The sequence below is a fragment of the Drosophila yakuba genome, chromosome X (genome assembly GCF_016746365.2).
Source record: "Drosophila yakuba strain Tai18E2 chromosome X, Prin_Dyak_Tai18E2_2.1, whole genome shotgun sequence".
Taxonomy (NCBI): Eukaryota; Metazoa; Arthropoda; class Insecta; order Diptera; family Drosophilidae; genus Drosophila; species Drosophila yakuba.
In genome coordinates this window covers 7,503,694-7,528,557 of record NC_052526.2, presented here as the reverse complement: position 1 = coordinate 7,528,557, position 24,864 = coordinate 7,503,694, and the positions used below count along the sequence as shown (strand labels likewise).

The following is a 24,864-nucleotide window of genomic DNA, read 5'->3' as shown; positions in this document are numbered from 1 at the left end:
TCTCAGCATTTTCACTTCCTGAGCTTTTCCGACGCGCTTTTCACCTTGAACTTGACGCTTTTCTTTGCAGCTTTCGAGCTTTTCCCGTTCAGCTTTTCATTCATAAATTGCCAGCCGGCGCGCTGAATGAGTGCGATGGGTGGTGGGTGGTTGGGGTTGGTTGGGCGGTAAGTGGGCGGGGCACCTGGAAAAGCCGCATGCCACATGTTGCAGGCGTTCGCTCGGCTTTTTTCAGCTCAGTTGTTTGTTATCGTTGGCAGCGAACGCGCGGCACTGCGGACCAAAAATCGTCTAGAATTCAACTAAAGTTCAACTAAAATTCAACTAAAATTCGATTCAAATTCAACTATTTCCCGCGGTGATCCGTGTATATATACATATATATATTTTTGGATCCACAGATCCGCGATCTCACACTGAAGTGCGGCGAAGTTGTATTGTTTGATTCATTTTGTTTTATTTGTTGTTTTTTTTGTATTTTTTTTTTGCTGTGCCCATCAGAGTCTATAATTAAATATTGTTTATTGCCCGTTGAGACGGTGAAACGGTGGAAAAAACGAGCGAAGAACTCCCTGGATGTCAATAGTGATCATGCGTACGTCTCGGAAAAGTAAACAATACCCCTTTTTTGTTTGTGTGTATATTTATTGGTGCAGTTATAGAAGCCAGATATTCCCCGATTCCATGTGTATAGGTTTTTATCTACTTAATCCGCATTGTTTGTGTGGCATTTTAACGCGAATCGAAATAATAATAATAAACCCGATCAAGATATTGACCATCTGTCTGGGAATTTTGGATTGTTAGGTGGATAATTGGGGATTTCAAATGTGCTACCGTAGGAAATTTGCAAAATAAAAGAGATATTAAGTAGATTGCTTAAGTTTTCATAGCACAGAAGTTATTTAAAGTTTGCATAATTCAAAATTAAATGAAAGCTAAGACAATATAAATAATATAACAAAACAGTGGGAAAGTTTCAAATGGATAGAAACTGTTGCACATGGATGGTGATTGCAAAGAGTATTTAATCTAAAAATGTATTTAAAAGTTCTAAAACTGTAAAAATTTTACCAAAAAATTCCAAAAGTTGTATGCACATAAAGGTGCAAAAGTGACGAACGAACCTGAATGTTTCACAAAGTTCAAAGGGCAGCAAGAAGTTTGTACAAAAAAGTTTGCACAAAAAGAACTCGGGGAAACAGAATAAAAAGTGCATTAGATACAAAAGTTTTTTTTCCCAGTGCGTTGCCAAATTTTTTAAAATATTTAAATATTTTATATAAATAATTATTAAAATAAATTAAAAGTTTTAGAAAATGAACTGTTTGTTATATACCAAAAATTGTAAGAATTATGAAAAGTATTAGAAATGATTCAGGTTTTCTGAGGTGTAAAAATTGAAAATGATTATGCCAAAACATTTTACAGCATCCAATCAAAATATTGATGATTGACAGGAATTCGGTTTGGCAGTTCGAAAATGCAACGAACAAACCCTGTGGCCGAAATGTATTTTTATCGAAACGATTTTCAATTAAAATTCTGTTCCAATTTGCATATTAATTTATGTTATTAAAATGGAGCTGACGCCCCAATGGCTGGATTCTCGCGCCCTCTCTCTCGCACCCACCGCCGGCAATGTCTATTTCTATCTCTGTCTATTTCTGGCTCTGTGTGTTAAAATGTTGTAATAAATGTCATTAAGTGTAAGTGCGTGGTGCCGTTTAGATTTATGAGCTCGAATGTATTGCAAATGCCTAGGCGAGAAGGTTTAAAAAGGTGAATGGGTGGGCTAGGGTGGTCTAGGGTGGTCTAGGGTGGACTAGGGTGGTCTAGGGTGGTCTAGGGTGGACTAGGGTGGTCTAGGGTGGTCTAGGGTGGTCTAGGGTCCTTGTGGTTCCTGTGGCCAGAAAAATGGGCGCTGACCTGACAACGCTTGACGCCCCAAAAGTTGTGTTATTAGTTGTAACTGCGTTGGCAGCTTAGACAAATCCGTTCATCCCCACTATATGCTATATACTATATACTATATACTATATACTATATACTATATACTATATACATATATATATACTATATATATATAGATACTGGGATTATTTGTCTGGTGCCTCGCCACAAACCACATCTTTTAATGAGCCACGAAAAGCAAGTGGAATGTGTCAATTAAGTGGGGGTAGTCTCCCCTCCCCTTTTGCCCCCTCTCAAATTCTATTAAATTCGCCAAAACTATTTGCGTAAGCTGCTTGGGGTAATTATTAGTTTTTTCTTCGTCTGTATTTATAATAAGCTTAGTTGTGGAATTACCTAATGAGGGCATTTAGTTAGAGTAACATCTGGATTTGGAACATATTTCCCAACATGTACTTATATTTTTACTTTGATAAATTGACTTGCATTTCATTTTAAGCAACCATTCATTAACGAAATTATTTTTGCGGCTTAAAAGAGATGGCATAAGGATAAGCATGGCCAAGAAATGAGAAAGGTGCGAAATGCTAGTTAAATTGGTCCGTTTTTAATTGTAAATATATTTTTATAAAACGCAGTTTGCCCCGCCGTAAGACTTAATCCTAGTTACAAAGCTTAAGCTGGAGCAGAAAACCGGGCAAATTTTTCCGGAGAAGCGGAAAAAACAAATTGTAAGTCAGGCGGGCGAATGCGAAAAAGGGTGAAAGTCCGCCCACAACTGCTCAATTTTTTTCCGATTTTCCGTGACCCAAAGACACCCACACACACGCATAAATACACGTTCATATGGGAAATGTGTAAGGGGAAGCCCGGCGATTTTCCACTTAAGAACTTGTCGCTGGCGGGCGAATACCACCCGAAAATATGGTGATATGCTTCTGGAGTAATAATCCCCATATCCCCACTTTGCACCCAACTCCGGTTAACCGCTTTTAGGTAATTTGAATACGGCCAGCAATCGTTATTTATGGGCCAGCGGCTCTACGGTTTCACTTGCTCCGTGTGTGGGTGCACTGCAGCGGATCCATTAGCCTCCAGTGGCACACTCGAATAAATATGTGATCGGTAAATATAAATAAGCAACAAAAGTTGATAGAGATAGAGATATATTAAAGCATCCAACTAAACACCTTTGTTTTTCGATCAATTTAATAAAATAAACCAAAATAAATGATCGATTGTAATTAATATTGTTGTTGGCGGCGCTTGGAAACATCGAAATATCGATGTAGAAAACCGTCAATGTTAATCGATGTTCCTCCACCTCTAATCGGTAGAGTCCCTTTAATTAAATACGTGTAGTTTTGCTGCTTTAAATTTGCCAACTTAAATCTATTATATTTTTTCGAGTGCGCCCATATTCCTAAGCATCCGCATAGACATCTCCACTTGGACGGGACCGTATCCGTATCATTATCCGGCGGACGCTAATCGATGCCCCCAATGTCCGCTGTCCGATGTCCAATTTCCAGAGGGCCAATGAATTGAAGGCCCACTATCAAGTTACGGAGCGTGGGTGCAGTGCAGATCCATCCAGTGGGGCGGCTTTTAAGTTGATCAAGTAATCCATATAATTTTGTGGTGTTCTTTTTTGAGGCGTCGCATAATTGAATTGCCAATGGCGGCGGCAATGGCAGTACAGTGCCCGCCATAAAGGTTATGCCTCATTAGGGGTTCACTCGGAAGTGGTGCTGCCTTAAGGCATCTTACTCTGAATCCGAAGCGGACATGTTGGGCCTTCTGAATGATTGCCAACAAAAAAAGAGCAGGAGGATAAAGCAGGAAGGGCCGAGACCGGGAATCGCCGAATGGAAAGTGATTGGGATTTGAGATTGGGGACGGGGGCTCATAGAGCTCTTATATGATTGAAGTGCGAATGGATCCATTACCCATTATTTTGGTTGGCAAATGGAAATCCCAAGGGATCAGAGGTCCTGCAGCCGTACGCAGCTCGCTAATGAAGTGAAAACACATTTGGCCCTCAAAGCAAAATGGTTAATGGTGCAACAAGAGTTGGGTTTTTTTGTGGCTTTACTGGTTTTTCCTCGAACATATGTTTCAAACATATCTACCATGTATCTATGCACTTGTAAAATTGTTTAACTATTAAACACTATTTACCGATTTCCTATCAAAGTACTTATCTAATTGTTTATTCGTTCAATTTCAAGTTGGCAAGTAATTGAATTCCCAAAATAAACAAATCCCAATGAAACACCTAGGAGAATCCAGTTTGGGCGCATTGCACGGAAGTTTTCCTTGGCATTTGAAAACTTTTTACAGCTTCTGCAGCAAATAATTTGTGGAACAACTTGAATCATATATTCCAAGCTTGTCCGCTTCAATCGATTATCTCGGATTAAACGTAAAGTAGCTCATAGGTGTACCGATTGCACCTGGGAAATCTCATTGATTTCAAGGGGAAATACATGTTTGTAATCACTTTGTTTTCAGCGCGAAGAAAGCGCGTTTTATTCCAATTATTTACAGCATACCATACATTTCGTTTACTTGTGAAATTTGAATTACGCCATTCAATTCGTAAAGCATCCTAAATTGTTACTACATTTTATCATTAACATATTTTGATAATTCATACATTTTTTTTTAATGCCAATATTTTCTGTGCCGACTAGATGTATCACCTAGTTGTTGTTACTCGAGCTGTTTAATGCCTTGAAGGCACCGTATCCCATGAAGAGACCCACCAGCAATCCGCCCACAGCGCCAATGATGGATAGTGTGTCCACGGACTCCTCCTGTAGGTTATGTCGCTGTCCTCCAGATCCAGAAGAATACCTCCTCTCCGCCTCCGGCTCCCTGCGGCTTAAAGATCGATCGTACTCCCTCCTGGTCGTCGCATTCGAGAGTACGTGGAATGCGTCTTTGATCTTCCGGAAGTAAGCCGTGGTGCGTGGATGCTGATTCTTGTCCGGATGGTAAATGAGTGCCATTCGCTTGTAGGCCTGCCTGATTTCCTGCTCGCTGGCTTTGGGATCCACGCCCAGTACCATGTAATGGTCCTCCTCCATTTTTGCTGATATAGTTGTGATGAAATATATAATAGATTTTTACTTTTCTTTCTACTACGCAATGCAACAAGCTTTTGTGTTGGTGACTGTTTGTGACTTATCGATAGCTCTCTCTTGGCTCACAGTTCGAACATCGAAGATCGAATATCGAAATATCGCTAGGGGCATCGTTAGGGGTATTCCCCAGCATGGAGTTTCGATTAAAAACGAACTACAGATCAAAGTTGACTTCCAATTGGGATTACGCAAAAGGACATCAAATTAATATGATGATGCACAGCTTTTTGGACTTTCCTTAATTTGGGTCAAACATTAAGGGACAGCAATCAGACGGGGGTTTATTTTTTATGCTAAATCAAATAGGAATGGAAGATAAAACAACGGTATTTACATATGTGCGGACGTGTGCCTGTGTGTGAGTGATGTGACCTCTGACCCTGCCAAGTGGAAAAATGAAAAATGGCTAGCGTAATTCCCTGATTGAAGCCTAACTGAGAAGGACAGCTAAAAAAAAACCAGAAAAGTAAGGCAAATAGAAGCAATAAGGCAAATCGGGCAATTCCACTGAGAAAAAATCTATATACTACTTCTGCTTATTGCTATACAGTAGATTATCAGACTAAAGAACACAAAATTTGCTCGCAAATAGAGTTATATTTCCATTTCCATAGTTTCCATTGAAAGTTTCGTTGCTATTTTCTCGCGGTGCATCGAAAGGAGGCCGCTTAATTTCGGCAGGACTTTCCCGGTTTTCTTGTGTCACATGACTCCTGACCCCTGACCCCTAACCCCTAACCCCTGACCCCTCAAAAGCAATCGCATGGGCATTAAGCATTTCGCATCGCATTTGTTTTCATTTGTATTCGCTCCTCTTGCCGCCGCTGTCAGCGGCAGTTCAAATAGCCGAACTATTGACAAACACCACCCACCCACCCACTAGCAAACCACCAGATCAAACCCAGCATATCATCCGATTCCAATTCGTGTCCCTTAATCATTGGGATGGTTTCCCATTGGGGTCCGCATCCGCCAGAGCGATGAAATGATTAATTTCCATCGGGTAATTAAGTGTGGCAAACGCAAATGAATCTCCCAAATGGAATGGCTAAGCATCCGCTGTTTAGCTTTAAATAAAAAAAATCCCCTCTAGAGATATGAGATATATGTACATATGTATCTCATAGATATGTATGTACATATGTATCTCATAGATATGTACATATGTATCTCACAGTCGACTGATATACTCGCATGTACTTAGCGCATTGCGAATGGCCACTTGACAAGCCTTTTTTTTGTTTATCAATCGCTGCTGTTTTTATACTTCTTTTCTTTTCTGTTCTTATTATATTTTTTAATTCCCAGTCGAATTTGATGTTTACAACTTTGTTGTTAGCCAAAAACTTTGCATCGCAGTGCTTTTGTTTTCCACTTTGGCTGGGTATAAAAATTCCCATCCAATAGCGAAAATTGAACTCGCAATCCGTTTGAATCTAAACAGTTGAAGGCAGCGAAACGGAGCGTAGTGAATAAAGCTTTTGGAATTTCTCAGCTGTTCTTTTGTTGTTAGTAAATGTCGTAATGGTGCTATATAGACATATAGCTTATTCCCATTCCAAATCCATTTCATATTCGCTTTGTTTGCCACATAAATTAGATGGTGCGAATCCTTAAACAAAACATTCGCACTAATTCATCATATGTACATACATATGCTAACTTTTGAGTTTTCTAATGGAAGTGCATAGTTAGTTGTGTATGATTGGCCACAATTATAATTCTATTCTATTATATTCTATCTATTGAGTCGAGAACTGTGATTCATCAGATGATCCAATAGATATTGATCGACGGACATTGAAATGTTGAAATGGGCATCGGACATCGAACATCGAACTGCAGATAATTTGTTTACCTACTCGGCCCGTCCAATTGACTTCTATTTTCGTGAGTTCCTATTAGGTTTCTGTTTCTTCTAATTGCGCCACGCCCACCGCCCCGCCGCCCAGCGAAAACGATGATTCCTGAAGGTCACGTGGGTGGGGGAGGGGCAAGGGTCAGACTGGATAAACAAATCGGAGTTCGTTTTGAGGGTTATCCGACCACCCACAAGTGTAGGGGAGTGCTGGTACACTGAGAGGAATATCTTAAATAGCAAAGCTAGAAAACTATATGCTTGAAACGAAGTTGAAACAGAACCAATACATATTTCTTTCACTGCATGTATTTGGTTAGCCTGAATGTTTGTCGGAATTTCAGTTCAGTTCAGGAATGCAGAATTCAAGCATTTAGCCAAAAATTTGCTCTGCAATTAGGCTTTCCCCAGTGAAGGTTCCTAGGATGATGGGTGTGGAAATGGGGGGCAGTGGTGCCACCTCTTTGAGTGGCTCAATGAGAATTTATGAGCTACAAAGTTGTAAAAGTATATTTACTGAGTGAAACGCCTTCGCTGCAGCATGCACTTGCAAAGGATGGAAAAAAAATCGAGGAAAGCTGTGGAAAATGGGGGAAAAGCGTAGTCCGCATGAGGATGCCCCCTGCTGAGATCTAGCTCATCAATCATGGCAGTAGCCAGACGAGTCCAAGCCGCACACATCAAACATTTCAATTTGCCGCAAATGTGTTGACAAAACGTTGATATGCCATCGGCGGCATTCGTCGTCGGGTTTTCCGGGGCAAATTGAATGAGTTGAGTTGAGTTGAGATGGAATGGGATTGGATTGGATTGCTGCGGAGTTGCCCCAGAGTTCCAGTGCCTTTGGCTTGACAAACCCCCAATGTGCAAGGGGGCACATTAGCAACACGTGTCAAACGCGCTATGTCCTTGTCCTTGTGCTTGTCCTGGCATTCGGATACCCATTCCCGCCTTTGGATGGCGCGCTTAATTACACTTTTATAGAGTCGCCGCCGCCCCTGCGCACCATTTCCATTTCCATTTCAGTTCAGTTCCCATTGTGGCAGTCCTTCTCTTCCTGCTCCTCCTGTCTTCCTGGTTCTCCTGTCCTCCTGGTTCTCCTATCCTCCTGGTGCTCCTGTCCTCCTGTTTTCCTGCTTTCCTGACGCTTCACTGTCTCCAGTCGCCCGTCTGCATCTCGGGCCGTAATTGCAATCCGTTCTCCTCTCCGCCGCGTCTGAGTTATGACCTCCTGTGCATTGCAATCGCCCATCCAGGAAGGACATCCCGGGGTCCTTGTTTATGCGGATTAACATGGCGCACTGGCCATATGTTTTTGACTGCCTGAAATTTTCCATTTCCCGATCGGCAAATATGTTTTTTAAGCAAATTGCAAACGGTGGCCCTATTATTATTTCCCTTTCATTCCCCTTTTGTGTCTAAAAATAGCAAAATTAAAACTTAAAATCAACAACAGATTGCACAATATTTGTGTATTTATGTTGACTTTTCAATTTGGCGAAGTGCATGTTTTTCTTTTGCGGCTCGCATGTTTGTTTAACTTTAACAACAAATATGATAATCAACGCAAATGTAGCTTTAACCAGAAATGTATTTAACAATGCTATGCTATTTTCCAAAAGTGATTAATATGAGACACGAAGCCAAAGGAGATTCTACACAGCAACTTGTATAAACTTGTACATTGCCCCATAATTATATTGGCATTTGCGACACAGGGTACACAAACTTCGATGGTATCATTACCCCATGAGCTCAATATATTTCCTGGCCGGATTTAATTTGATTTGCATTTGTTTACCTTGCCCGTTTTTCGCATTATAATTATACTTTTTGTACAGGTACACTTTCATTTCATTATTATGCTCTTTTCATTTGCTGTCATGCCGTCGTGTCCATCAGAAAGTCAGCCAGTCATGCTGATGATGTGGATGATGCCTTATCGAAGGCCCAACTGAAATCGAAAGGATTTCGAATGGCTGAGGAAGGGGAGTGAATATGAATACTACATATTGTGGGGTCGTGAACAAAAAAAATGTCCTGCAGATGTGTCCTGATGGCAGAAGGGAAAGAAGGGAAAGGGATTGCGGCGGAATTTCACGGACCATTTCATCGCCATTGAGCCCCAAATGTACTGTGCGTAATTTTTATTACAAACAATTTGATTACACATTTTACATATTCGCCATTTACAGTTTGCAACTTCAAATATCCAATATTCCCCCAGCTATCGGCTATACCATTTCGATCACAATCAATTGCGATTCCATGTCCATGTGGGCGTGTTGGAAATGGCGACGCATTTAAGTGCAATCGTTAAAAATGATAAACGCACTGACAACAGTCTCAAGGGAAGTTCCTTCAATGCGTGCTCAGTGTATACTAGTATGAACTATATAAAAAATATATACAAAATATATAAAAAATATATACAAAATATATACGAAACTACCTACATATGTACAATATTTGCATCGGGCAAAACATCAATGAATGGGCCAAAGAGTGTTCACTTCCATTTCGCTTTTCGGCTAATCGAATGCTAATTAACCCATTTAATTGGTTAAACAAATATTTCGGCCCCATTTGCTTAAGAAATTTATGGAGCCAAATAGGCAACAGCATCTGTTTGTTTCAACGCGTTGAAAATCTGTTCTCTTATATATTTTTTTTTTAATGCTTTTTGCTGCTTACGTTTGTGGATTCCCTTTGGCCATAAGTTAGCCAAATGGCTCTGGGCTTTCTACATTCTCATTCTGACTGGTAGCATTCCAATTACTTCCTGGGTGCTATTTTTAGCTTGGTTAATAACCTCTCTACATTCTATTCACTGCCTGGCAACAGCAATTTCTGTTCTTCAAGTCGGAATATTTGTATATTTATGAATTCTATTGTATTTTAATATACAAATCTGCATAGATCCTTTTTTTAATACCAAGCTTGCTGCTTCGATAACAACGCTGACTAATCGTTATCGCCTTGCTGATCACTTTCAGCTCGCCTGCCCATCACTATTACTCTCTGCATCCTGCTCGCACTTGCCTCTAAGGCGGCGCAAGGAGCAGAAGGTGCGACAAGGATGGCAAACGAAGCGGGAATACGAAAGGGAATTGGAACGAAACCGGAAACGGAACTGAAAGCGGAAGTGGCGGACGCTAAAGAGGCGGAAGCGCCCGTGCGAGAGGTGATATCGCTGCTGGGCGTAATCGATGGCGCTGAGTCCGTTATCCTGGTGCCCGACTCCGCCGACAAGTGTCCTGGCGGCTATTTCCACTGCAACACCACGGCGCAATGCGTTCCACAGCGGGCCAACTGCGACGGCAGTGTCGACTGCGATGACGCATCGGATGAGGTGAACTGTGTGAACGAGGTGGACGCCAAGTACTGGGACCACCTGTACAGGAAACAGCCCTTCGGCAGACACGACAATCTCAGGATTGGCGAGTGTCGTAAGTACATCCTTTTGGCTAATTCTCGAATTTAAATACAACGCTACTCTTTACTTAGTTTGGCCCAACGAGAACTTTTCCTGTCCTTGTCGAGGGGATGAAATTCTGTGCCGATTCCAGCAGCTAACCGATATACCAGAACGACTGCCGCAGCACGATCTGGCAACGCTGTAAGTACAGTTGCGTTGGTTTATTATAGATGTTTGCAATGCATTGCTAATTTCAATACTAAGCAGTCATAAGTTTATTAAAATTGCATCACTTTTGCACTGTAAAATGTAATTTATATGCGGTTTTATGACTTACAGCGATCTAACGGGAAACAATTTCGAAACCATCCATGAGAACTTCTTCGCCGAATTGCCAGACGTTGAGAGCCTGTAAGTAAACACTTTAAAGTCTTGAGCATTTTAAGCAAAGTCTATTAACATTCTTTACGGTGAGTAATAGTTTCTTGGGTGTTTGTGGGCGCAAAATAAACTAAGGGATGTCATAACACACCCGTTCGGGTTCTTAATTAAAACGGAAATGCAAGCAGATGACTCTAACTGCAGCGGCTGCAAGCGATTGTGGGGATGTTCAAATTTTTAAGAGGCGGCCGAGCACGAGGACGAGGATATAACATAACAGAACAGACCAGTCCAGACCAGACCGCATTGAATATTAGCGACATGCTGTGTCCTTAATGGTGCCTTTAAGTAGTCGTAGTCGACGTGGTCGTTGTCCTTGCGTCCGTATCACTGGTGGCCATCACACGCTGGCGCACATACAAATTACGTACAAACCAGACAGCCAAACAGCCGGAAGGATAAGCCAGGACTCTGCGCCTCTCGAAGCTCGCTAAACATACGTAGATACGTAGCTAACCAGATGCTCAGAAACTCATCCGTACATATGCAGAGCCAGACGGCATCGTGTTGCAGTTTATGTGTCACTGTGCCAAAGGACATAGTGGCCCGACTTAAAACAGACACTCGTGGTGCATGTCGTATCGCCATTCACTGAAGATGGACATCCACAGAGTCCTTGTTTTCGCAAGCTCTCGCACGATCTAGGTATAAATCTACACAATGCTGGGTGCAGAGTACACAGAGCAAAAAGTGTATAAAAGCTATATTTTCAGGATATTTAAATCGTTTTAATGGTAAAAATGAAATAGTTACAAAAATATATATTAGATAATATATTATAGGATATATAATCATCCTTGCTTAATACCTAAATATAACAAATACATACAGAATAGAAACTCACAGCTTTTTTCGTCGAGTGTTGCAGTGACTTTTCAAGTTCTCAGTTGCCATTAAAGTTTTAACCAATCTCAGCTCGAATTGAAGACGCAAAGTTTTGCAAAAGCGGAATTTAGTTTCTTGTCATTCCAGCAAATACGATTTCCCGACCGCCAATTTACACACATCCCTGTGAGAAAAACCGAGGGGGAGATCAACAAGGATATTCCAGTGGCTCCAATCGCCCTTCGCCCTATTTTTATATATCCCTGGGATATTTTCAACAAGTCATTGAATTTTTCACATTTATCTTCCCTCGATTGCGTGGCCAGATTTCAGATGATGAATATTTCAGCCCAAAGGCACAGACAACTTTGTTTGGCTTTCTTTGCTAGCGAATGAATTTCCGCGAAAGAAATTTAAGGTGACAATTACATCTAAAAATAGGTGGGCTTATTCAACTTTTAGCCATAAACACACAAGCCTAAGAACTGCAAAAATTCCTTAAAAATGTAAATTTGCAGTCAATTGAAAAATTAAATTGCAAATTAAGCTCCTAATGAAGTCGCAATGCAAGTCCCCTATTTTCGCACATACAAATGAGCAGCGGCGAAGTTTTTGGGGCCAAAACAATGAGACGACGAAAACAAAGCGCATTATTATCCATATCTCGTCTTGGGGGAAGTGGGGGTCACAAAGTTATGGTAGCTATGGCAGCTATAAGGAGGAACTTTTCAGCCGACGCCCATTGTGGCCAAGTTTACAATTGAATCTCATATTTATTACGTTTTATATTCACTTGTGTGTCCTCGCCCACGTTTCTGTTTACTTTATTTAAGTTTACTTATTTTTTATATATTTTTTTTTTTGTTATTTTCAGAGTGCTGAAGTTCTGCTCAATCCGTGAGATTGCCTCGCATGCATTCGATCGCCTGGCGGACAACCCACTGAGGACCCTGTGAGTATCCTGTCCCGGCAGCAATGTGACCCACTCCCAACAATAACTCATAATTAAGTCTCATTATTTATGTGCACTTAACAGTTTTCTGGCTTTTTTTTGTTTTTTTCCCCAACCCCATCTCGCATCTTTAATAATTTCCCCGCTACAACTTATGCTCATGATTATGTCCTTCCAGTTATATGGACGATAATAAATTACCGCATCTGCCGGAGCACTTCTTCCCCGAGGGCAATCAATTGAGTATTCTGTAAGTATCATTTCACTCGATGTTCGTTAATGCTTCATGCTTTATATAGCCACCAACTTTATGGCCAACTTCCGGTTGCTTCGCGGATATAGGTCAATTGTAAATTGGCCAATTATGAGCTCAGCTAGATAGACGGTTTTAGCTTATTGAAAGAAATCTATGCTCAGGGTTTATTTGCAATTTGAGCATTTAGATGAGACTCACCAAACTTAATCGCTGGTTTAATTAATATGAGATACTTTTCCATTGCAACCACAAAAGGATTCACACCACTTCATATGAGTATATAAAAGTACTAGCATTTTATGGCGTGCCTAACAACATTCAAATTGTTTAATATGCCACACAATCTTTCCTTCATTTGCATAAAACATTGATTTGCAATGAACTGCCGGATGTACAGTCCGTATTTCAGCGCAGCATTAGTGTCTTATTTATTTCATCCGCTGGCTTAGCCGGCCATTTGTATTAATAAAAAAAAAGGCTCAATAAAAAATACAATTGCAAAGCGAATACACACATTTATGTGTGTGCAAGTAAATGCTAATTAAGCATAAATCAAATTAGACAAGAACAACAGAAACTTGGCTTGCTGCACAGCCACAACTATGCACACAATGTACAAATGTGCGAAATTGAACCATTTTCGAAAGGGCCGAAAGAGATATGCTGCGATAAAAAGCCATTATTTTTTGGCCACCCGGAGGTGCTAAATGACAAAAATCCAGTAATTGCCAATAAACGTGGAGGGTTGGGTGGTCGATTATATCACGACTCATGGGAGAATTGAGTCGGCACAGTGGAAACCCACATATGTGTGCTGTATGTGCAGGCAGTCGATGCTAATCACAATCACAATTGCTGTCAACCTTTGTTGGCCCATAAAGTTGGCCCATTGTTGCCGGATTAAAGCCAACCTCTTGCCCAATCGACTGACAATGTGGCATCGCATTTTTCCCTCATTGTTGTGGCGATTTTCCCAATTTTCCCAACCCACCACCCACCACCAACTCACTTCCTAACTTCCTTAACGCATTTTTTGCTCTGCGCGGCCTCGGAGCATAAAAATATTAGCACAGACGTTAAAAAGTTTTCAGCTTGTTTTGTGCACTGACTCGAAGGGCCCACGCCCCCTTTTCCATTTCCTTTTTCCACCGCCCCAAAACAGTGGAAAAACAATAACAACGCCAGCTGGCAAAAAAGCAAGTGGTAAAGGCCAAAACTTACCGATTAAACGAATCGGTTATAAACGAATTCTAACGCTCTTTTTCAGCATTTTTGTATAATCTTTCAGCATTTTTGTATAATCTTTGATTCAAGTTTAAGTGTTAAAGTTCAATATTATTAGAACATTAGGAAATTCCATGTTCATGACATTACGAACACATACTTTTAAGTTCTACTTTGAAATGAGATCCAATTAAAATAGTTTTTGCCACTGAAAGACGTAATATTATAAATGCATAAAGGACGACTTATACGCCATTCATTTTCCATTCATAATGCCTCTTTTGAAAATAGACAAAACTGCCGGCACACGAAAACACATAAACAACTCAGTTACACTTTTGCGGCGGAAGGCGGATTTCGGATTTCGGATTTGGGATTTTGGATTGCGGGCGAAAGGGGGACGGAGATACATATATCCGTTGCACTCCGTCTCCGGCGCCAACGAATCCGGAGGACCAGCTGCACTTGGCAGTGGCCTGAAAGTTGGCACTGTCTCTGTCCGGTTGACAATCGCACACAGAGAGAAAAATTGCTGCAACAAGAATCAGATAAGGAATTGAATGCTATAGAAAATATTTTGTATCTATGTATCCATAGGATTAATTATGTATCTAAACAGTTTGAGAGTATATCAGATACTCAGCTTAGCTTTATAGCTTCCCCTTTTACTAATTTATCGCAACGATTTTGTTTGCGGTGTAGCAATGGCGTTCAGCTGGGCAAATGTTTCGCTGGGGCTAAAAGTGCATTTTCTCGTGTGGCGTTTGTTACTTGCGCTTAATGGCTAATTAAAATCAAGATATATGCGCCGACTTTTCACTGCCTGAATGCAATTGCATCGGCTTTTGTTGCCAACTTTTCAGCATTAAAATGCGATTTTTTATCCATTTCATATTATTTTTATTTTTATTTCTTTTTCGGGATGGGTGGTCAGCATTTTGGCACGCAATCACCTGCACCATTTGAAGCGAAGCGATTTTCGGAATCTACACAAGTTACAGGAGCTGTAAGTGCTTGAAAAATAAAAGCAAATATGAAGTATACATAATTTTGTTGTAAAATTAAATATTGGTTTTTAGCGACCTTCGTGGCAATCGCATTGGCAACTTTGAGGCCGAGGTCTTTGCCCAACTGCCGCATTTGGAAGTGCTGTAAGTAGCGCTCCTGATTCAAAATCCTTTGCTGAATACACATGCATATATGTATGTATATATAGAGTTGTTGTTATTATCCTGCAGCTATCTGAACGAAAACCACTTAAAGCGTCTGGATGCAGAGGGATTTCCCAGAAGCCTGCTCAATCTGCACACATTGTCCTTGGCTTACAATCAGATCGAGGAAATCGCCGCGAATACATTCCCCTTTCCACGCCTACGATATTTGTGAGTAGATTTGCCAGGGAGAAAGTAGAAAGTAGAAAGTAAACCTATAAATACATCAATCTGTTGCCTATTGCAGATTTCTGGCTGGCAATCGATTATCCCACATTCGAGATGAGACCTTTTGCAATCTCAGCAATCTACAAGGATTGTAAGTCTTTCTGCACTTGAAACGAAAAACCTGCAAAATACCCTGTAAAGTTATAAGCCTTGTGTGTAGGAGTTCTTGTGGGTAATGGGGTTACTTGACTAGAATATACACGTAAATTTGAACAAGTATCTAATGCCAAGTATCTATCACTAAACATATTGGCTATGTCCGAATTCGAGCATACCCCTTGGGGCAGCATTATGGAAGGGTATCGAACAAACAAGTGCCACTTCTCTGACCTCTGATGGAATTTTCCCTCTGCTGGGCTACCCATCTTCCATGATTCCCATGACCAGCGGAGACTTGGGGACCTCCGATTTCTGATCCCAAACAGCAGAAGTTGAGTGACAGGGGGGAGAGAAAGTGGTGGGCAAAGTGGGAGAAAGTGTCATTTGGATTTATTGCCGTTTAAGTTACGCTTCGGCCAAGGAATTTCATTTATCAATAATGCTATGTGGCCTGGCCGAAGGAATGCAAAGCCAAAAAGCTGACAGTTTTTCATTTGCGAAAACTTCGCTGTGAGTTTATGGAAGCTAACCAACCCATCGCCGTCGTCCGTGGCATTCATGTAATGCATATTGAGGAGGCTTAACGAAAACAAAACTAAAAAAAATAAAAAAATAATAAAAAATACAGCCTGTGGAATGATTTGCATGCAGGGCAAAAATCAAAAGATAGATATGTTCAAGGAAAACATCAGAGAGAAAGATGGGCGGACAAATGCCGGATACGTGCCACGGCATCGGTGGCCCAACTTTAATGATGAAACTTTGAGTCGGATGCCTGAACCTAAGCTCTGAACTCCTCTTGTTTTTTTACACACCCCCCCCTTTACAACTTTTCCCCCCCTTCCACTGCCGGAACCAATCTCGAATGCAAATAAGCGAATGCAAAAAAAGAAAACCGAATGCTTGGCTTTTATGCGTTGGCCCATAAAGCCGCGCGGCTCTGATGTGTTAACCACTTTCATCTAAATGTTCTGCCTTTCTCTCCGATTTCCCTTTTCGCTTTCCCATTTTCCCCCCAAATAGACACTTGAACGAGAACCGGATCGAAGGATTCGACCTGGAGGCCTTCGCCTGTTTGAAGAACCTGAGCTCCCTGCTGCTAACGGGCAATCGCTTCCAGACCCTTGATCCGCGGGTCCTAAAAAACCTGAGCAGCCTGGATTATATGTGAGTAACACCAACCACATCGCCAAATTGTAATGGTTATGGGCAAGCAGAGCAATACACATCCCTAAAAATACCATTGCTTATCTGTCGCCGGCAGTTACTTCTCGTGGTTCCATCTGTGCAGCGCCGCCATGAATGTCCGCGTCTGCGATCCACATGGCGATGGCATCAGCAGCAAGCTGCATCTGCTGGACAATCAGATATTGCGAGGCAGGTAAGTACTATAGTAAGTACGTAGAAGTACTAAGCCCCAGTACGCAAGTTGATAAGATGATTTCGATTTAATCAAGCTAAGAGCCCTTGCAAAATGACCGACGGAGGCCAAGAGCGTTCGAAACTTGAGCTTCCCGCTTCGCATTGCGGTCTGTGTGCGAATCGCATTCATTAGATTGCAATTAAATCATTGTCATTATGGCCTTCGAAGTTTAACCGACACACAATTGCAATTGCAATTAGGGTGCGAGAACTGCAGTGTTCTGCCTACGAGGGGAATTTGCAAACACAGGAGCGCACTCAAATACAATCTGATCTAAGTAACTTAATTAATAGATGTGAGGGCTTACACGACTGCCTTGAATTGCTTCCCAAAGTTAATAGTGTGGATTTTGCATTTTTCAAGAATGTCAACACATTGAGTTCTAACTCTGCAGATTCTGATTTGAAATCACGAGTTTTGGATCAAACGGCAGTGCTCAATTATTCAATTGATGTGTTGAACTGCACAGCATTCGTGGCGCCCCACGTTTGGCGCCAATTACCCGCTGCTTTCGTATTCGTTGTGCTAATCGCTCAACGCCCAAATTCGTGCCTTTTGAAGTGGCTAGACCCGCTGTCTAAACATTGGCGCTTGTCTCCGCTGTATTGGGTATCTTGGCCAAGTAGCTAACATACTTGGCAAGACAAATAAGTAGTCCCATCAACAACTGTTGGGTACTCTCAACGGAAAATAGGGAACTCGGAACTTGGAGCTCGGAACTGGAAACTGGCAACTGGCAACTGGCAACCGGCAACTGGCAACCGGCAGTCACTTGTCATCAAGTGTGCTGAGTGATTATCTGGCTGCCTGCCATCGCCTCATCGTCGTCGTCTAGGATGTATTCCTGTTGAAAATGAAAATTACGCTCCTTGCTTGTCGGGTTGTTTGTTTGCCTTTTACACATTTTACACACACTCTGCATGCCGACGTCTTCATCTTCAACTCCATCCACATCCACACCTCCACCTCCACCTCCATCTCCATCCACATCTTCATCTCCATCTCGATGTGTTCACAGCGAAAGCAAACACCAGTATGTGCACACACACAGCCAGACAAACATAAGGATGCTGTAGAGCAAGGATACAGGACTACAAGGATGCTGGTGCCGGCGAGAATTTACTTTTGTGCTTAGAACATTATTTCATTATTCTAAGTTGACGTTTTCATAAAAATTAAATACTTTAGGTTTTCCAGTCGTTGGCGTGGCTTCCAGTTTTTCCAGTTCGCTTCATTTCCCTGCTTTCTCAGACCATTTTCCACTTTTATTAGCCACCTGGATTCCCAACCTCCACTTTCAATTGCACTTCCCTCAAATTTACAACATTATGGTGTTGTTACTGCACGCAGGAGGAGGAGGAGAGAGAGAGAAAGGAAGTGCTAACAAGAAATTTTAAACCGCAACCAGCGACTTTTTTTTATTTTTTAATTTTTTGATATAAAATAGCATTGATATTGTTAGCAGCACAAAACAGATACCGTGCGAACAGAAATGTCAGTAAGTGGCCAACGATCATTTCGATTTAAGTAGCCACCTACTGCTAATTATGATTGCCTGGTGCATAAAACAACGAAATGTCCCAAAAACCGGACTTTTAAGCCGAAAAATGGAGATATTTCGAATTTCAGATGCCAGGCAAACAGAAATGTCAGGAAGTGGCCAACGATCATTTCGATTTAAGTAGCCACCTACTGCTAATTACGATTGCCTGGTGCATAAAACAATGAAATGTCCCAAAAACCGGACTTTTAAGCCGAAAAATGGAGATATTTCGAGTTTCAGATACCAGGCGAACAGAAATGTCAGGAAGTGACTTTGCAGAATTTAAAATCAAGCAGCCCCCGAAAGTAGGCAACGAAGAAATTCACGATCCGCTGATTTCATCTTTTCCATCAGCCCAAAAGTATGCAACATTTGTAGCTGATGTGCAGCAACATTCATTCATTTTTCGCTGCATACTTTTAGGCTGCAGGAAGAAATTCTTTCTGCGGCCGAAATTCCGTTGCATACTTTTAGGATCTGTCGGAAAACGCTGACCAGATGATCAGGAATTATTCGCTTGATTTAAATTCTGCAAAGTCACCTCCTGACATTTCTGTTTGCCTGGTATCTGAAATCGAGAATCTCTCAATTTTACCACCAAAACTCGGATTAAATGTCCGGTTTTTGGGACATTTCATTGTTTTATGCACCAGGCAATCATAATTAGCAGTAGGTGGCTACTAAAATCGCAATGATCTTTGGCCACTTCCTGACATTTCTGTTTGCCTGGTATCTGAAATCGAGAATCTCTCAATTTTACCACCAAAACTCGGATTAAATGTCCGGTTTTTGGGACATTTCATTGTTTTATGCACCAGGCAATCATAATTAGCAGTAGGTGGCTACTAAAATCGCAATGATCTTTGGCCACTTCCTGACATTTCTGTTTGCCTGGTATCTGAAATTCGAAAAATCTCCATTTTCCCAACAAAACTCGGATTAAATGTCCGGTTTTTGGGACATTTCATTGTTTTTCTTTGGTTAATTTTAGGATTAAAAATAAACAGTTTTTTTTTCGATAGCAGTGAAAATAGTTGTCCAAAAAAAGAATGCCATACCTCGTTAAATTCGTAACAAAATTCCCTATCGATCCATGTACATACTTTGAAATGCTAATTTATTGTAATTTTTCTCAAATTTTGATGATGGTACCCCTTATCAAAAATGCAAAAATTTGTGAAATTTTTTTTTTTGCCAAAATCGAAAAAGTAGGGATAGACTTCATTAGCTATGTTTATTAGCATCACAAAACAGTCTTTATTTTAACTGTGCTGCAATTTTTGGACATGTTATGGCGAAAACCCCGATTGAAAATATCCGATTTTTTTACAAACATTTTTTTCTCGATTTTTTGATAAAAAATAATCAATTTTTTTTCGATAGCAATAGAAGTAGTTGCCAAAAGAGGAATGCCATACCTCGTTGAATTCGTAACAAAATTCCCTATCGATCCATGTGCATACTTTAAAATGCTAATTTTTTGTAATTTTTCTCAAATTTTGATGATGGTACCCCTTATCGAAAATGAAAAAATTTGTCAATTTTTTTTTTTGCCAAAATCGAAAAAGTAGGGATAGACATAATTAGCTATGTTTATTAGCATCACAAAACAGTTTTTATTTTAACTGTGCGACCATTTTTGGCAAAGTTATGGCGAAAACTCCAATTGAAAATATCCGATTAAAAAAGACAATTTTTTGGTGCTACCAAACGGGATTACAATAAGGTTTATTTCACATGGCGTCAGACTCTCGCCTTCTACTTTCCTGATTCAGTTTATATTAAGGGTCGGAAAGGAGCTGCGAGCTGCATCTTTGTTTAATTAGGTAATTCAATGAAATTGACAGCTGTTTCTTAGGTCAAGCATAATTGATGGCTGCTCATAATCAGAACGGAAGTGTTGGCAATGAATGGGAAGTGGAAGGCTGGCATAAATTACAGGTCCCTCCATCCATTCGCCTAATCATCATGCAGACACTACACAATTGCCTTGGAACCACAGTTGGCTCTCACTATTTGCTGCTCCTCAGAACGCTGATGTTACTTTGTGCTTGATGCTTTCTGCTTTGTGCTTGATGCTTTCTGCTTTGTGCTTTCTGCTTTGTGCCCAAGTCTCGGGACTCCACTCCAGTTGGGCATCCATGGCCACACCTCCCTGGTCAGCAGAACTGCAATAATGAGGCACACCAACCGGGCAATTGGCAATTGTGCGAGCCACAAACACAAGCACATGAAGTCTTCACCGCAGGGAAGACTTAAATTTCCTTTAATTGCTGGAATTTATGGGTAGCGGCATAACGACAATTGTCCAAGTGAAGGTCGCAAATGATGCTCCTGTATTTCTATTTCAATGCACACAGAGAAAATGGGATAATAAATATCTATAAATATATATAAACTTTATAGTCGTTTGCAGTTAAGTCTTATACGCATACTTGAAGTTCACAACGAAATAGCAGTAACTTTAAGTTTTTACCAGCTGCTAAAAGCGAACATTTGCGTAACTATTTTCTAACCGTGCACTTTTTTTTGCTGGAACAGTGTTTGGGTGATGGCCTCCATTGCCGTGGTGGGCAACCTATTGGTGCTGCTGGGACGCTACTTCTACAAGTCACGGAGCAACGTGGAGCACTCGCTCTACCTCCGCCATTTGGCCGCCAGTGATTTCCTCATGGGCATTTACCTCACCTTGATTGCCTGTGCGGACATTAGTTTTCGCGGCGAGTACATCAAATACGAGGAGGCTTGGCGCCACAGCGGTGTTTGTGCCTTCGCAGGTGCGTATTCTTCATCCTAGCCATCGCACATTGCTTATGTGAATTATCACGTATACGCCGTGTAGGCTTCCTCAGCACCTTCAGCTGCCAGTCGTCGACGCTGCTGCTCACACTGGTCACCTGGGATCGCCTGATGTCTGTGACGCGGCCCCTCAAGCCGCGGGATACGGAAAAAGTTCGGTAAGTGTTCGTTTGTATTAAAAAGTTATTGTTTATTCTATTAGATTAATTACTTGTGCTGCAGACACTTTCTGATTTGTTGACTGCTCAAATATCAAATGCCCAGCATTTTATTTACCTCACAAACTTTGTTCCTAATGCAATTATGTTTGCTTTTACTGCTTCATTGTAGTTTGTGTAAACTATTATAAATTATTAAAAAAGCTACCCATTTTCCCAGAATTGTCCTGCGTCTCTTGCTGTTGTGGGGCATAAGTTTCGCATTAGCTGCTGCTCCACTTCTGCCCAATCCGTACTTCGGAAACCATTTCTACGGCAACAATGGTGTCTGCTTATCCCTGCATATCCACGATCCTTATGCGAAGGTAAGCAGCCGCTCCTTGGAAAGCATTGCTTACACATTCCAAAAATGTATATTACAGGGTTGGGAGTACTCGGCGCTGCTGTTCATCCTGGTCAACACGCTGTCCCTGGTTTTCATCCTGTTCTCCTACATCAGAATGCTGCAAGCGATAAGGGATTCCGGTGGCGGAATGCGGAGCACTCACAGCGGTCGCGAAAATGTGGTGGCCACTCGGTAAGTTTGCTTAATCCCAGGAAAAGGATTTCATTAAAGAAATATCTTGTTTGTATAGCTTTGCCATCATTGTGACCACCGATTGCGCCTGCTGGCTGCCCATAATCGTGGTCAAAGTGGCTGCCCTCTCAGGTGAGTTTAAGTGCAACAGCTTTTATATTATTAAATATATACATTTTAGGCTGCGAAATCTCGCCCGATCTTTACGCCTGGTTGGCGGTACTGGTGCTGCCAGTGAACTCGGCCCTCAATCCAGTGCTCTACACATTGACCACGGCGGCGTTTAAGCAACAGCTGCGTCGCTATTGTCACACACTGCCCAGCTGCTCGCTGGTGAACAACGAGACCCGATCCCAAACGCAGACTGCCTACGAGTCCGGACTGAGTGTCAGTTTGGCGCACTTGGGCGGCGGTGTGGGCGGCGGTTCGGGGCGAAAGCGAATGTCCCACCGGCAGATGAGCTATCTGTAGGCGGCGTAACTTGGCTTCAAATGCAGCACGAGATCAACAGACTTACATACAACATACAAGTGGGGCTAGAGGTTAGAGGGTGGGTGGCTCCAACACAGGACACTTCCATGTAATTGGTCCCTTAAACTTTTGGCATTTCACGTACTTATTATTATTCTGATTATTCTCATTTTGAAATTATAATTGCATTAGCTGTTAGACAAGATATTCCAGCTAGACTCAAGCATATTGTATTTAAGTTTCTTTATTGTAAATGATTTACTTTGCCCTCAGAAGGTATTCAATCCTTTCTATGTAAATTACAAAAGTTGATATTTTAGCAATCGCTTTAAGGCAAACCACTTACAATTGTCCAATGAATATTCTGACTATTTGTTGCATCCCCATTAATTCGACCTGCTCAATGGGGCATTGTTACATGTGATCTAATAGTTAAATCTTATTGTAATTCTTTAAATACATATTCAGATGTTAATTGAACCTGTCGCTGTACATACGATTTATAATCAAAGGCCGCAAATGCTTGGCATACCGACCTCTAGGCGTTGCCCTGCGGTTCGGTGGCTATATCGAGGTCCGCCTGAACGTGATAGGGTCCCTCGTTCACGTAGGCCGTAAAACGGACGGTTTCGGTGGGCGAGAACTCGGCGCTGGCGGACAGAATCTCCATGATTTGCCACTTGATATACTTAATGTTCCTGTGCAGATCCCTTTGACGCGACAGCAGGAACTCCACAGCACCGCCGGTATTCTTAAGAGCTACAATGCCCCAGTCGTACTTGCAAATGGTCTTCAACAGCGCCAATGCGGCCATTTGTAGGTCAGGGAACGGGGTGTTGATCAGGTCCATGATAACATTGGCATGGGCTCCCCCAGCGAAGCACTCGTACCAGCTTTTAAGAATGGCACTGAAAAAGAAGAGAATGATTAGTAAGAAAAAACTTTCAAGTATGAAGTGCAAAATTACTTGAGTTCTTTGGTGGGCGGTGTCTCCACCTCATAAATCACATCCAGCGAGTTGAGCAGCCGCTCCTTGATGGGCGCCGATAGCTTCTTAGTGTACGAGCCATATATCTTAAACGACTCCTCCACGGCCGCGTTGAAGTGCAGGTGCAGGAGCATCTTACCCTGCGGAGTACTGGCCAAATTGGCCAGCGTATCCATGGCGGTGGGCAGAATACTCTCATCCTCCGATTGCAGCTGCTGGAACAAACAGGCGAGCATGTGCGGGTAGCCGGCAATGATCTTCAGAGGCTGGTATGCGGCAATTTTGCCGAAAAACTTCATAATGCTGGGTATGAGCAGGGCTTCTAACGGATGCTCCTCGATGCTTTGGACCCGTGTGCTGATTATATCCAAAACACGACGCCGTTCCATGTAGGAGAGACCATGGTTCTGTTTAGCAAGTGGCACTAGGAGCTCCATGACGCTGGCCTGCAATAAAACATCGTCGTTGTCCAGTTCGCTGAGCGCAGCGTCCAGAATAAATTTGACTGCACTGAGCGTGGCGGCACTCTCCTTGGCCAGCACCACTGCCAATTCGTAGGCGCAACAGCGCACGATCTCATTCTGCTGGAGGAGGTGCACTAGTTTGGCCTGCACATCGGCATCGCTGAGTCGCTGAACAAGCACAATGGACAGTATATTGATGGCCAGTGAGGTGCCCTCCGTATCCGGCTGTTTCAGCTCGTCCAAGATGAGGAATATAAGCTCATTGTTGGGCAGGGTGCGAACCTGCCCGGCAACCAACTGGCGGCGCAGCTCCTTGAGCAACCTGGCCAACACCAGGGCACGCAAGGCGGGATTCTGGTGGGTCAAGCCACGTCTCAGCAAACTGGGCAGTTGCTCGTCGGCTGTGTCCATTGCCAGCTGATCAAGGCAGTGGCCCAGCAACTCCAGGGTCACGTCCACAGCCTGATCCTTGGGAACATGCGAATCCGCCGCGGAATTGGCGCAGTCATACAACTCCGCCGTGGTCAGCAGGCGTTCAATGATTTGCCGCGAAAGAGCCGCGTCCTTTGCGATGGTCGTGTTCATCGTGATCAGCGCCTCAAGGCGTTGTGGCCTCGACTCCAGAGCCTTTAAATTGGCCACCCACCAGCTGTCCTCCATTGATTTTTGTTTTTTCCGTGTTGAAATGACAAAGTCGGTTTTAAACCTATCGTTGTTCGATTTCAGAAGACGATATTTGTCCGAACTTATCGGCGTCTATCGATATTGCTTATGTTTATGGTATGACACTGCAACTATCGTACGTCTTATCAGACCAATGTGTTCTATCGATAGTAGCAAATTTAGGTATAGTTTTTTTTTATTGA

At 42.1% G+C, this 24,864-nt stretch overlaps 3 protein-coding genes across 6 annotated transcripts; 1 reads left to right on the top strand and 2 right to left on the bottom strand.

Moving 5' to 3' along the window:
- Window positions 1–181: 181 nt before the first annotated feature.
- Window positions 182–23,026, top strand: LOC6524576 (relaxin receptor 2). 4 transcript variants are annotated; one of them, XM_039370983.1, is made up of 18 exons: window positions 184–610; window positions 9,918–10,370; window positions 10,429–10,540; window positions 10,679–10,750; window positions 12,480–12,557; window positions 12,736–12,807; window positions 14,972–15,043; window positions 15,117–15,188; window positions 15,276–15,419; window positions 15,496–15,567; window positions 16,599–16,742; window positions 16,840–16,956; window positions 21,083–21,318; window positions 21,384–21,498; window positions 21,719–21,863; window positions 21,921–22,075; window positions 22,134–22,207; window positions 22,257–23,026. In XM_039370983.1, exons 1-18 carry the CDS (start codon window positions 577–579, stop codon window positions 22,544–22,546), a joined length of 2,457 nt encoding a protein of 818 aa, XP_039226917.1. In that variant the 5' UTR covers window positions 184–576; the 3' UTR covers window positions 22,547–23,026. The 4 variants fall into 4 exon arrangements, with proteins under 4 accessions (XP_039226913.1, XP_039226915.1, XP_039226917.1 ...); XM_002100397.3 differs by having other exon boundaries at window positions 185–595; XM_039370979.2 differs by having other exon boundaries at window positions 182–610; window positions 21,719–22,075.
- Window positions 4,418–5,109, bottom strand: LOC6524579 (dnaJ homolog subfamily B member 14). Its single transcript, XM_002100400.4, has one exon. The coding sequence runs from the start codon at window positions 5,004–5,006 to the stop codon at window positions 4,620–4,622; it is 387 nt and encodes a 128-aa protein (XP_002100436.1). The 5' UTR covers window positions 5,007–5,109; the 3' UTR covers window positions 4,418–4,619.
- LOC6524575 (26S proteasome non-ATPase regulatory subunit 5) lies at window positions 22,775–24,728 on the bottom strand. The gene is made up of 2 exons (XM_002100396.3): window positions 23,514–24,728; window positions 22,775–23,454 (listed from the first exon to the last, which is right to left on the bottom strand). Exons 1-2 carry the CDS (start codon window positions 24,656–24,658, stop codon window positions 23,085–23,087), a joined length of 1,515 nt encoding a protein of 504 aa, XP_002100432.1. The 5' UTR covers window positions 24,659–24,728; the 3' UTR covers window positions 22,775–23,084.
- Window positions 24,729–24,864: the final 136 nt, after the last annotated feature.

What these genes read in the sequence shown, in the direction of transcription:
- LOC6524579 (XM_002100400.4), bottom strand. Translation starts at nt 5,006, where the DNA reads ATGGAGGAGGACCATTACATGGTACTGGGCGTGGATCCCAAAGCCAGC.
- LOC6524576 (XM_039370979.2), top strand. Translation starts at nt 577, where the DNA reads ATGTCAATAGTGATCATGCGTACGTCTCGGAAAA. An exon ending in CAGCACGATCTGGCAACGCT is followed by an intron (nt 10,541 to 10,678) that starts GTAAGTACAGTT and finishes TATGACTTACAG; the next exon opens with CGATCTAACGGGAAACAATT. An exon ending in CTGAGCAGCCTGGATTATAT is followed by an intron (nt 16,743 to 16,839) that starts GTGAGTAACACC and finishes TGTCGCCGGCAG; the next exon opens with TTACTTCTCGTGGTTCCATC.
- LOC6524575 (XM_002100396.3), bottom strand. Translation starts at nt 24,658, where the DNA reads ATGGAGGACAGCTGGTGGGTGGCCAATTTAAAGGCTCTGGAGTCGAGG. An exon ending in CCGCCCACCAAAGAACTCAA is followed by an intron (nt 23,455 to 23,513) that starts GTAATTTTGCAC and finishes CTTCTTTTTCAG; the next exon opens with TGCCATTCTTAAAAGCTGGT.